Below are 13,606 nucleotides of genomic sequence, written 5' to 3'. Positions count from 1 at the left end.
GTTTATAACCCATTGTGACAAACCAGGGATGGCTTTCCAAGCCTCTGCCCAGTTGGCCAGGGGTTTTATAGTGTTGAGAGGTGGCGCGCTGCGTTTGAGCTGGGTGCCGATGCTTGTATGGTGCAGAGGAGAAAGAATGCTCTTTTGTTGAATACGGAACTGAACAGGGCTGCTGGGGGGAAACTCTGAGCACTTTGGAAGGCGGTCCGGCCTTGGCGGGACTCGACCCTCCCCTCATCCTGTTCTGCAGGTCAAGAAGACTTATTTTGCTCAGGGTCCAGTGCTGTCTGGTAGTCTTTTTCCTCAGCGCCGTTGATGATTGAGAGCGCAGACGAGGAAGAGAGACGTAGGCGTGTAGAATAGGGGTCGCGCCACGATTTCGCCAGCTCCTCGTGGACTTCTGGGAATAACGGGGCGGTTCTCTGGCGAGGGGCCTTATTGAGGACGCGGATTAGATCACGTCCACATTTCCCGCCTTGGAGTCACTGCAGTGCTGAGACGGAGAGGGGACGGGGTCCTCGACATGGCCCGACCAATCCTCAGCGTCAGATGCCTCCAATGACACGGAGGCATCACACGGCTCCTCATCAAATCCCCCAAATGAGATGAGACCCCCAGTGTCGAGCGGGGGAGTGCTGGTCCTCGCTGGAAAACATCACAGGTGACATCTCTCTCTGAGGAGACGGTGATGCATGCGGGAACCGGGCCAGCGTGAGCTCACCGACCTCCTGATACTCATCCCTCTGACTCTGCCGTTTTTTCTGCCGAGGTTCGGCAGGAAAAGGGAATGGGAGAGCACGAGGGGGGGGGGGGGGTCGCGCTCTGAAAAGAGCGCTATCCGTGAGCGGAGAGAGGCGAACGGCATACTCTCGCAGTGAGAGCAGCTGGACTCGCTGAGAGTGGCGTCAGCGTGGGGCTTCCCCAGGTAGGCAACACACTCGCCGTGACTGTCGTCATCATGCAGAGAGGCTCTGCATGTGCCACAAGTGTGGCGTGGCATTACAAGCCGTTTGCTCTTTTCTGTGAAAGCTTATAATGAAAAAAGGATGTTTTTACGCCGGTGTAAAAGCGCAGGGGATACAGTGCGACAGCTCATGGGATCACTGGAGATTGAGCGCACTGATCAGTAGGCCGCTGGCTTGCTACTGGATCAGGCCAGCTGCTGTCTCGCTGCTGTTCCGCTGCAGGCTCCACTTGACTCTGCGAGAAGGCGTATGCTTCGATGTAGAGAGGATCAGCAGGCTTCGAAGATCGTCGCTGAAGGAGATTAAATCTGAATCCATGGCAATTCGAGTGTCTTTTATAGGCGAATTCCCCCTGGAATTGCACTCAGTTCGGCGGGCTTCGCGCCGCTCTGCCATTGGTTCGTGCAGTTCCCACTGACCAGCCAATAGCGTGTGAGTAAGCCTCAGCACTGTATGGCTGTGCAGTAGCACTGCGTTATTTTATAAAGGCTTCAGTATTTCGGAGAAAGGAGTTTTCCTCTAGCGTCTTAAGCTAAGACGCAGTACGACTGACCGTTCGAAAGGGAACGCATGTACATTCTGCTTATTAAACACACAGGGACGTGCAGCAGCGCACAAACATGCCAAATATTAAAAATAAAAGGATTACAATGTAAAATATTATCCTTGTGTACATAAAGATACGATGGAATCCGGCTTGTCCCGTAGATGGTCTGCTCGCGCATTCAGACATGCCCTAACTGCACTTGCACCCTGCGCTTTTATACAAAGCGCTTAGATCTTTAAAATAGGGCCGATATGTTGACCCAGGAACGTGTCTAACTTGGCAAAATCATCTGCACAGTGCACATGACTAAACACAATTTCAGAATTAGCAGTAAAATGACTGCATGTAACATCACTTGATGGAAAATGGCAATAACATTTACATTTAAGCATGTGGCATTTAACACTTTTGTTGCATTCTAGGGTATACATTTAATCAGTTCATGCATTCCATGGGAATTGAACCCAAGACTTATTGTTTTGTGGTTTGTGTATGTGTGAGTCACTCAAATCACTATGTACTCAAATGAAAGAGATAGTCCTACATATGAATATATTGCATACATAACGCTTATCGCATAAGTTTTATCGCGGTGGAAATTGTAAAGTTTATATACAGTCATACGTTTATCTAGCAAAAGTTAAGAGACATAAATCAAAAACTTAATTTGGGAACACATTCAAGACAGGGTTTAAAAGAAAATTAATATTCAATAATATTCAGAAATATTACCCATTTGACTGCACTGACAGATGAGAACAAAACTTGAACTTAAAGCGATAGAAGACCAAGGTGGAAACAACAAATATGAATATGCGAGGAAGTCACTGCCAAAAAGTTTGGCAAACTCCTCTTTTTGTTTATCTCACCATTTTAAGACACTATTGAGGGGCTAAAATAGGCTTACAGGAGAATAAAGAGCAAATGCAATAACCTTTCTTAGACCCAGAGGTCATTATCAATCTGAGTTGGATAATTGTCTCCTGAGACATATTCTCTGTCTGGCTGTTCATGGTGAGGCCTTTCAGGCCAGTATTTTTGAATATTATGATTTTAAAATATAAATATATATATATATATATATATATATATATATATATATATATATATATATATATATATATATATATATATATATATATATATATATATATTTCTAGGCTATAACATTATGTAGTATGACTCATATTCATGTTTATACATACAGTACTACATTAAGAAAACAAATTATTTAGGATGTCTAGGGACCTGTAAAGAACTCTGGGCTGAAAGCAAAACAACTTTGTATCACATAATACAGTTACACCTTATTAATTAAAAAACATTTAAACTTATAAAGGCACTTACATACAAGGTATCTGCAGTATTCCAGTATTCATTGCCATTGCCAAAGGTGCAATAACTTTGCTTAGAGGCCGAGGTAATTAATCTTACATTAATTGAATATAATTTAATATATCAAACAATATCATCTTTAGGATATGGTGGATGATAACTGAAATTGCATTTCATCATTGACTTCAGGTTGTATGCACAAGTTCAATAAATGACATGACACACGAGTGAGAAACTTTGCTTTGTTTACATTATTATCAACTGATTGATGATGCTTAACAGAGAAAACATCATATCACTGAAAATGAACTGAACCGAGCATATTTCAGAGTAATGAAAATTTTAACTATGAACACTTTAGCATACGTTTTTCAGCATAGTTAAATGAAGCATTCATGCTTTAGTTGTTTACTATAAGAGTTCAATATTATATAAAGACTTTTTTTTTTTTTTTTTTTTGGTTGAGATAATACAATACAGTAAACACAGAAAAAAAACTTTATCTTGATTTTTTCAAGAAATTTATGCATGATTTCAAGACTCTATTGCGGACTTCTTTGAGTTTTAAGCCATAGATTACAGGATTAAAAAGAGGCGGCACAATAATTATTTCTAAAGCCAAAAAATTTCGCAGGTCATCTGGGAAATTGGTTGAGCCATATCTGTTGTACATTGTGTCAAAAAGTATTGCAACACTGAAATTTACTAATGAAAGTATATGAGGCACACATGTCTGCCAAAATTTCTTTCTGCACTCTAATGATGCTTTACATGCAATGAGAAGCTTTATATAGGATACAATAATTACAGCAAAAATGCAACAATAAAATGAAATGCTTATTAGTCCATAAACATTATTGGTGACTGTTGATTCACACGAGAGCTTTACCATCGACCAGTTGTCACAGTACAATTTATCAATGTGATTTTTACATAATACCAGCTTATTTGATAGGAGCAGGGCAATGAGTGTTGAAATTAATGGCACAGTCCAACAGAAGAAAAGTAACATGACACAAGAAAATGTGTTCATCTTTGAGTGATAGTCTAAAGGTCGACATATGGCCACATGTCTGTCATATGCCATCACTGCTAATGTTGAATATTCACATTTAACTGAACTGTATATAACAAAAGATTGAAGAGCACACATGTAAGAAGGAATTACATATGAATCCAGCATTAAATCATGTAAGAATTTAGGATAAAATCCAGTGGCTCCATATATTCCATTTAAACACAGATTACACAAAAAAATGTACATTGGTTCATGAAGGGCTCTCTCCAAGAAAATAACCACACAAAGGCAAATGTTCAAAAACAATATTAGACAATAAAGAAAGAACAAGCATGTGAAATATATATGTCTATATGATTTAGAACCTTTTGGTTCCATCAGGGTGTAGGTTACAAAATCAGTTATATTATCCATTATCTCTGTATGTTACCGCAGAATTTAAATTTGTCCCTATAAAAAATAATTGACATTTAATTATTTATAATCACAAATATGTTGCAATTAAAAAGAACAATTATATCTCAAGTAAATTGATGTCTTTCATCAGGCCTAAAAATATAGCACAAAGATGCTAATATTAGTCAACTATCACCATGCCAGAGTCATCATCTTGCATGTTCACAACCATGAAGAGGCTCTAAAGGCAACTGACATGCTTATAAATACCCCTTTTTTCCCCACAGCAGATTCTCTGAGAGACTCGAGCACATACACCTCGGGGATTAATTTATATACTGTTTGTCATAAAGATGTGATTTTCAATATAAATGAGTATTTTTAATTTCTTTCTGTATATAGTAAGAAATGTAGAAGTGAACAGTCCGAAAATGTACAATGAAGACTTTGACGAAAGGAATACACATTCAACAAACTGTTCGATGAAAATGCATGTATCTGTCATTCAATCCATTTGTAGTTAATACATTGAAAAAGAAACAGTGTATATTTTCATTTAGTGATATTGGTTATTATTATTATTATTATTATTATTATTATTAGTAGTAGTATTAGTTATAGTTTTAATTAAATTGATTCTAATTATAATTAATTATAAAATGTAATTTTATTTAGGGTTAATTATATTATATATTTTTGTCTTTGGGTATCTACAATTTTTTTAAAACACAATCAGGACTGAGTCTGGTTTTCATCCTCCATGCTGAAATCTCTCTGCTGTATGTGTTAGAAATCTCCCCTAGGTGGTGGTAACTGTTTTTAATGCCTGATCAATTACCTACTACTACTACTACTAACAACAACAGAACACATTACAAACATCTGGACATTTAACACTTATTTAATAACATTACAGATTGATCTGAATAAACAGGGTATGTGCAAAGAGTACCCATTAAAATGTCTTTACATGAATGACCCGATTATGAAACAATGCACAGTACAAGTGCAGCGTTGAGCTTCTTGAGTCTGTTCAGTAAGGAGCATTTTGATTGGTGGATTAAAAGCTCACCGCGATTGGCTAAACAGAATACTCAAAAAAAAAAAGACATTTCAGAATCTTAACCTGTCAGGAACATAGACAGTAAAGATTGACTTCGCAATGCTGGGTTCTTCGCGCTGTCTGGATGAAGATACGGCAAAGAGACATGCGAGTTGTGTTAACAGAGTTTTTGGAGAAGAGAAAACTTATATATGTCAATAATGAAAACAATAATGTCATGGAGTTCATTTACGAAGTTCAGACAGGACCACTTTGGCAAGTTACTTGAGTTTATTAAACACAATTTATCTTTGGCGGTATGGTTCCTTATGGGGGTTCTTGCTCCATGATTAATGACATACAGAGCTTAAACATTAACCCCCCATAGAACCATCCGCTTGAGTGATATACAGATGATTAAAACACTTTAGAAATGTCTTGAAAGCAAAACAGTGTTAACGTGTAGACGTGGCAGTAAATCCTGGGACGTTTATACTGTAGCTTGGCTATGAGGATGAGTGTCTCTCAGCACTCATGTCTGTGACAGCTAAGACTTGAAAGCCTTGTTGGTAATCTGAAACAAAAGAAGACGACAGCCAGAAGGTGCACGGTAATATGCGTGATACTTATAGTGGTGTGGGCGGGAGGGTTGCAAGCAGTTTGAGCATGCTTACCGAGCAGTAATGACACGTGTATATATTCTCTCGGTCAAATAGGAGAATGGTAGTGGTTGGAGCGATTTGACAGCTGACCGCATCAGCTGATAGCAGCCTATGCCTACGTGGCTTTCCTGAGCTAACGCTGCACTCGATTTGTGTGAACAACAGATGGCATTCGTGTACATCCGAGCACATGCGATTAAATTCATGTACACCACACAGCTTTATGCGAATATGGTTTCTACAATTATAATCTACGATTAATTACCGCTGCCTCATTCGACCTCAAGCGAGTATCTACTGCGGCTACTCACAAATCAGGTAACAAATTGGACCTTATTTACAAACGCTACTGCTCCACTAACCATACACTGGTCACTCCACTGCACACCTCAGATCACTTCCTCCTCACTCTCAACCTCAACCTGCCTCAGAACACAACACACACACCTCCACGGGTCACCTTTTGGTGAAACCTACGCTCATTCTCACCCTCTCGCCTATCCTCTCTGGTCTCATCCACACTTCCTCCACCTGATCAGCTTTCAACACTAGATACTAACAGTGCAACTGATACTCTTTTCTCCACTTTAACATCCTGTTTGGACAACTTCTGCTCCTTTTCCTCCAGGCCAGCCCACGCCACACCCTCTGCCCCCTGGTTATCTGATGTTCTCCGAGAACATCGTTCCAAACTCAGGGGTGCAGAGAGGAAGTGGCGCAAATCGAAAGGTCCTACTGACCTTGGTCTTTATCAATCCCTCCTCTCTTCCTTCTCTGCTAATATCTCTACTGCTAAAATGACTTACTATCACAACAAAATTAACAATTCTTCAGACTCTCGCATGCTTTTCAAAACCTTCTCCTCTCTTCTCAACCCTCCTCCTCCTTCATCAACCCTAACGGCTGACGATTTTGCCACATTCTTCATAAATAAAACCACCACCATCAGCGACCAATTTACCAATCCATAAACTGACACACACATTTTACCAGCTAACACACACATTCTACCCTCCTTCTCTCTACTTTCAGAGGCAGAAGTCTCCAAACTCCTCCTTTCCAATCGCCCTACCACCTGTCCACTTAATCCTATTCCCACTAACCTACTTCAAGCCATTTCATCCTCAGTTGTACCCACACTCACACATATCAATGCCTCTCTTCAAATGGTACCCACAGCATTTAAGCAGGATCGTGTAATCCCACTGCATAAGAAACCCACTCTAAATCCAGCACATCTGGAAAATTACAGACCAGTATCTCTTCTTCCATTCGTCACGAAAACACTTGAACAAGTTGTTTTCAACCAGATCTCTTCCTTCCTTACACAGAACAACCTCTTGGACAACAATCAGTCTGGTTTCAAAAGCGGACACTCAACTGAGACTGCCCTGCTCTCAGTAATTGAAGCTCTGAGACTGGCAAGAGCAGATTCCAAATCCTCAGTTCTCATCCTGCTGGATCTGTCTGCTACCTTTGACACAGTTGACCACCAGATCCTCCTGTCAATCCTAAAGATGAAGGGCATCTCAGGAACCGCACTCCAATGGTTCAAGTCTTACCTCTCAGGTAGGTCCTTTAGGGTATCGTGGAGGGGTGTGGTGTCTCAACCCAGCATCTAGCCACTGGACTCAACATCTAGCCACTGGAGTGCCTCAGGGCTCAGTGCTTGGACCACTTCTCTTCTCTACAATGACATCACTAGGATCTGTGATTCAGAAACATGTCTTTTCCTATCACTGCTATGCTGATGACACACAACTCTACCTCTCATTCCAGCCTGACGATCCGACGGTAGCTGATCGTATCTCAGCCTGCCTGACAGACATTTCTGGCTGGGTGAAGGACCACCACCTTCAACTAAACCTTGCGAAGACTGAGGTACTTGTGGTCCCGGCTAGCCCAACACTTCATCACAACTTCACCATTCATCTAGACTCGTCATCGATAACTCCATCAAGGTCAGCCAGGAACCTTGGAGTGGTAATTGATGATCAACTGAACTTCACAGACCACATTACTAGAACTGCCCGGTCATGTAGATTTGCCTTGTACAACATTAGGAGGATCAGGCCCTTCCTATCAGAGCATGCAACACAACTCCTTGTCCAAGCGCTAGTTCTATCCAGACTGGACTATTGTAATGCATTGCATTTACATGAGGTAAAGTTTAATCGCAAATATTGTCAAAAGCGCATTATGAGGGTGCATATAAACGTACTGAATGTCTTGTATGTCTGGGCCGAAAACACGCTGAGGCTGTGTTTGTGGATGAGAGTCATTTCGGGAAGATGACCATCGCGAGCATGAGATCAAGACTGGAGTTACTCGAAAGAGGTGGAGTGCCCTCTGCTATCGCCCAATCTAGTTCTTCTGCCCAGCAGAGGGCTACTTTGGTTGATACACAGGGTGATCTGAGGGTTAAAGTTGGGTTACAGTTACTTTTTGAGTAATAGGCATGCAAACTTTTAGGTCATTTAGTCATTTTGACACCCTTCCACAAAGTAGTGGATAACTCAGCACATATTTATCCATGGCATTTAATATTTTGGCTTTTATCACTATTTTTGTTAGTCTTTCCTCAGAAAAAATATTAACAAAATTAAACATTTGAGCGGGGGACCTCTGATTGAGTTGACAGAATTACACAATAGTTTTTTTTATACATATAATCACTCACTAGCATCATCACATTCATGGTTTTAAGTCCTTTGGTAGTGGACCAAATTATATAAAATAGCAAAAAAATAAATATAAATAAAATAAAGAATAGTTAAAGACTTCATTGAGAACATATTATCCAAGAAAATGAAGGCTTTATGATTAAAAACTACTACAGTAAGTGACCATGGATTGCAGTTCTTTTACTCTTTGAAAGCGTTTACAGGGCTTTGACCTGCATTCTTTTAGAAAAAGAACATAATATGCTCTTTTGATATAAGATATACGATACATGATATAAGATGTTTTAAGAACATAAATTGACCATAATGTTTCACTCATTTACTGTACAAGTCTGTCTAGTTTTTCCTAAAGCATGACTGTTTCTCAGCAATGTAAACAAATCATTTGCTTTAACATTGCACATGCATAGAACAATAGAATGAGAAAGAAACAATAATATGAATATGTGTATTATTTATTGTTTTCTGATACTAACAAAAGATTTCAAGATTCTTTTGCGTACTTCTTGGAGTTTTAATCCATAGATTATTGGATTGATAAGAGGTGGCACAATTAGCATCTCTAGAGCCAGAATATTTCGCAGATACTCTGAGACATCACTTGAGCCATATCTGCTGTACATGGAATCAAAAAACACAGCAACAACATAATTTAACACTGTAAATATATGAGGCACACATGTCTGCCAGAATTTCTTTCTGCATTCTAATGATGCTTTACATGCAATGAGAAGTTTAATGTAGGAAAAAATAATAAAAACACACAGGCAAGAATAAAATGAAATTACAAAAATTCCATAAATATTATTGATGAGAGTTGATTCACATGAAAGTTTTACTATAGACCAGTTGTCACAGTACAATTTATTAATGTGATATTTACACAATTTCAGCCTATTTGATAACACAACACTAATGATCATGTAAACTAAGGGTAGGATCCAACAGAAGGCAAGTAAAATGCAGCATGAAAATCTGTTCAGTTTTATATGATAGTCTAAAGGTTGACATATGGCCACATGTCTGTCATATGCCATCACTGTTACTGTAGTACAGTCACACATAACTGAACTGTAGATCACAAAAGCTTGAAATGCACACATGTAAGAAGGAATCACATATGAATCCAGCATTAAATCATGTAGGAATTTAGGATAAAATCCTGCAGCTCCATATATATCATTTACACACAGATTACACAGAAAAATGTACATTGGTTCATGAAGGGCTCTCTCCAAAACAATAACAACACTGACCCAAGTGTTCACAAAAAGTATCATAATATAGAGCGCCAAAAAGCACGTGAAATATATATGTCTGAATGATTTTGAGTCTTTTGGTTCCATCAGGGTGTAGGTTACAAAAAAGGTCATATTATCCATGTTCTATTGATGTGACACAATTTTAAAATGAATTGTGATTTGATTCTTTACATTCACCAACTGACAAAAAAAAAAACAGTTATATAAAATAATTCACACAAAAGACAAAAAATTTTTTTTAAAGACAATTGTTTCTAAAACCATTCAACCATTACCTTACGTCAAACTTCAAATCTTGCAGTATATGGTCTCAGTCAAGATTTGGGGGCTGTAATGATCACTGACATGCCTATAAATAATGTCTGCTAATGGCAACATGTCTGTGAGTATCTAGCAAATAAACCCTAGGGGTTATTCCAAGAACTTAGTCTTTCACATGTTTCTTTGCAATTGCAAGTGTTTTAAATCTCAAAATTGTGACTTTTTTCTCTCACAATTCTGAGTTTATTATTTATACTATGTAAGCTTGTTTCTGCCATGGAATAAAAAATAATAATAAACTCGAGATTTGGACTCATTTGCGATTCTGACTTTATAATTCACAGTTTTGAGTTTATATCTCAGAATTCTGAGAATGGGTAATTTTTTTCTCAGAATTGTGATATATAAACTCACAATTGCATGTTATAAAGTGTGAATTGCAAGATAAAACCTTTTTTATTTATTTTTTCCATGGCAGAAACCAGCTTCCTGTCATGATTAGTCTTGTGGTCCCTTGTTGTGTAAATAACTTTTATGTTGAAGTGGATGCTTCTCAATTCTCAAATTGATGCTTCCTCGTTTCCGCGCTCCTCCAGAGATTGTATTATTATAGGGAGATGAGAGGGTCTGTATCTCTTACTATTGAAGAAAAAGCGTAACGGCTAACTTGGATCAGAGGCACCTCAGCCTATTGTGTAATGGCAGTGACATCAGTGCCCGCAGTTCAAAGTTTTAAGACAGTCAGTTAGCCTACCTTAACCAGTTTCTTGTGGATTATTAGCGCGTTTGTCTAGTGAATAAATGTTCTATATTTGGTGTTATATGGCTAGTAAAGGTACAGTAGGGGCCCTATTTTAACAATGTAAGCACATGATCTAAAGCGCACGGCGCAAGTGTACTTAGGGCGTGTCCGAATCCACTTTTGCTAGTTTAACGACGGGAAAAATGGTCAGCGCGCCCGGCGCATGCATAGTCTAAAAGGGTTGTCCCTATTCTCTTAATGAGTAATGGGTGTGTTTTGGGCATAACGTGCAATAAACCAATCAGAGTCTCATCTCCCATTCCCTTTAAAAGCCAGCTGTGCTCGCGCCATGGCGGATTCGCTATTTACATGGCGGTTTGGGCACATGGCTATTTACATGGAATTTGCAAGAAGAAAGACTGAACATTTCTCCAGAGAGGAAACGGATCTGCTCGAGCTTGTGTGCACAAGCAGACCATCTACGGGACAAGCCGGATTCCACCATATCTTTATGTTCACAATAATAATATTTTATTTTTAATATTTGGCATGTTTGTGTGCTGCTGCGTGTCCCTGTATGTGTAATAAGCAGTGTACCCGCGTTGTGTACCCGCTAGGCTCATATTACAAATGCGCCCATTAACAGTAACAAAAAATTTGACTTTAGACCAGGTTTTTGGTGGTCAGTGGTGCAGTCTATTTCAGTTGCATCAAAATAGCAACGAGCCAAAATGTGTTTGAAAACACATCGTTTTTTTCTCTCACCAGCATGCCCATGGGCGCACAAATGGGCGTAAATGCATTAAAAATGACCAAATCTCGAGTTTATTATTATTTTTTATTCCATGGCAGAAACAAGCTTACATAGTATAAATAAACTCAGAATTGTGAGAGAAAAAAGTCACAGTTTTGAGATTTTAAACACTTGCAATTGTAAAGAAACATGTGAAAGACCAACTAAGTTCTTAGAATAACCCCTAGGGTTTATTTGCTAGATACTCACAGACATGTTGCCATTAGCAGACATTATTTATAGGCATGTCAGTGATCATTACAGCCCCCAAATCTTGACTGAGACCATTTTGAGACCAGCACTGACTTGCAAAAAACTTGAAACATGAAATATTAAATACACATTGTTTAATTATGAACTTTTAAATAAACACTTCACTTCTTGTTTTTCTCACTGCTTTATTCGCAAAAGATTCAGATAGCTTGACAAGAGAATAAAGAGATGGTGCAATAATCTTTCTTAGAGCCAGAGGTCATTAACTATCTCAAGTTGTATAATCATCCCACATGGGACATAATTTCTCTGTGTGGCCATTTTTCCCAGGAGACCAAGAAATGTGCTATTCTTGGTGATGGCATAGTCAATCCACTTTTTAACCAAAATTATTATAATTATAGAGTAGTATGAACTCCTAAAAGTGAATGTGGGACATTACATTTTTGCTTGCTTCATCTCATAGACCTTATTCAGGGTAGCGACATTTTCATTTTTGACAGGAATGAAACTAACATGACTAAGGTATGTAAGAAGCCAGTATAGCTGTCATGAACTGTGGCTGTAATCAAGAGCATGACGAACGGATAATATAACAAACAGTCTTTAATAAATCTAACAGGTAACACTCAGGAGATCACATTGTAGTTAAATACACCCAATATATAGTGTGACTCAGGAAATGTAATAAAATTTCTAGTCATATCAATAATATAAAATAATGAGCATTAGTAAATCCAGCAGATGAGATTTGTGAAGCAGAATGAACGACTTTATAATACAACTCAAACCATAAACATTAATGTGAGACAATGAACAGGAAAACTGAGGGCTTAAATACACAAGGAAAGATCATAAAAGGAACAGGTGACAGGTCTGAACTAATCAGGAACCATGACAACTAATGAATGTATGAGAACTCAGGCAAAACAGTGAGAGTAGAGGAACAAGGAAGACGACTTGGAACTGGGCTTAACCAGCGATGATGAAGATGACTTGGAACTGGGCTGAACCAGCAACAAGGAAGACGACTTGGAACTGGGCTTAACCAGCGATGAAGAAGATGGCTTGGAACTGGGCTGAACCAGCAACAAGGAAGACGACTTAGAACTGGGCTTAACCAGCGATGAAGAAGATGGCTTGGAACTGGGCTGAACCAGCAACAAGGAAGACGACTTAGAACTGGGCTTAACCAGCGATGACGAAGGTGACTTGGAACTGGGTTTAACCAGCGATGACGAAGATGACTTGGAACTGGGCTTATCCAGCAATGACGAAGACGATTTGGAACTGGGCTTAAACAGCGAGGACAAAGATGACTTGAGTCTGGGCTTAACCAGTGATGACAAAGATTGTCAGGACCCGGTTACGAACTCGGGTCTCCGGTGTGAGAAACAATCACTTGTACTGAGCCACTAATAGTCGGCAGAACCCAGAAGATGAGGCAGACACAGCAGTACTAGAGACGGTGTTTTAATAATGTAAAAAAAAGTAAAGTTCTTCAGACAAAAATATAAATCCACAACGTCAAAAGTAATTCCAAGAGAAAAAAGGGTAATCCACCAAGTAAAAAGGTAAATCCAAAAGGTAAGTAGGTAGCCTACAGCAGAAAAAGCCTCATTTGAACCGAGGCGCTGGAGCTTGTGTCGAGAAAAAATGGGCGTGCCAGATGAAGCCGCGATTCGA

General features: G+C 39.1%; 1 protein-coding gene across 1 annotated transcript; it reads right to left on the bottom strand.

The window, feature by feature from the left end:
• Window positions 1–3,346: 3,346 nt before the first annotated feature.
• LOC308706067 (olfactory receptor 4E1-like) lies at window positions 3,347–10,031 on the bottom strand (the record flags this gene model as incomplete). Its single annotated transcript, XM_081391452.1, has 2 exons — window positions 3,347–4,065; window positions 9,818–10,031. 2 exons carry the CDS (start codon window positions 10,029–10,031, stop codon window positions 3,347–3,349), a joined length of 933 nt encoding a protein of 310 aa, XP_081247578.1.
• Between the last annotated feature and the right edge of the window lie 3,575 nt (window positions 10,032–13,606).

The sequence above is a fragment of the Scardinius erythrophthalmus genome, assembly GCF_964197995.2.
Source record: "Scardinius erythrophthalmus genome assembly, chromosome: 17".
NCBI classification, from domain to species: Eukaryota; Metazoa; Chordata; class Actinopteri; order Cypriniformes; family Leuciscidae; genus Scardinius; species Scardinius erythrophthalmus.
Note: the sequence above shows the minus strand (reverse complement) of the source record. Positions and strands in the feature narration are given on the sequence as shown.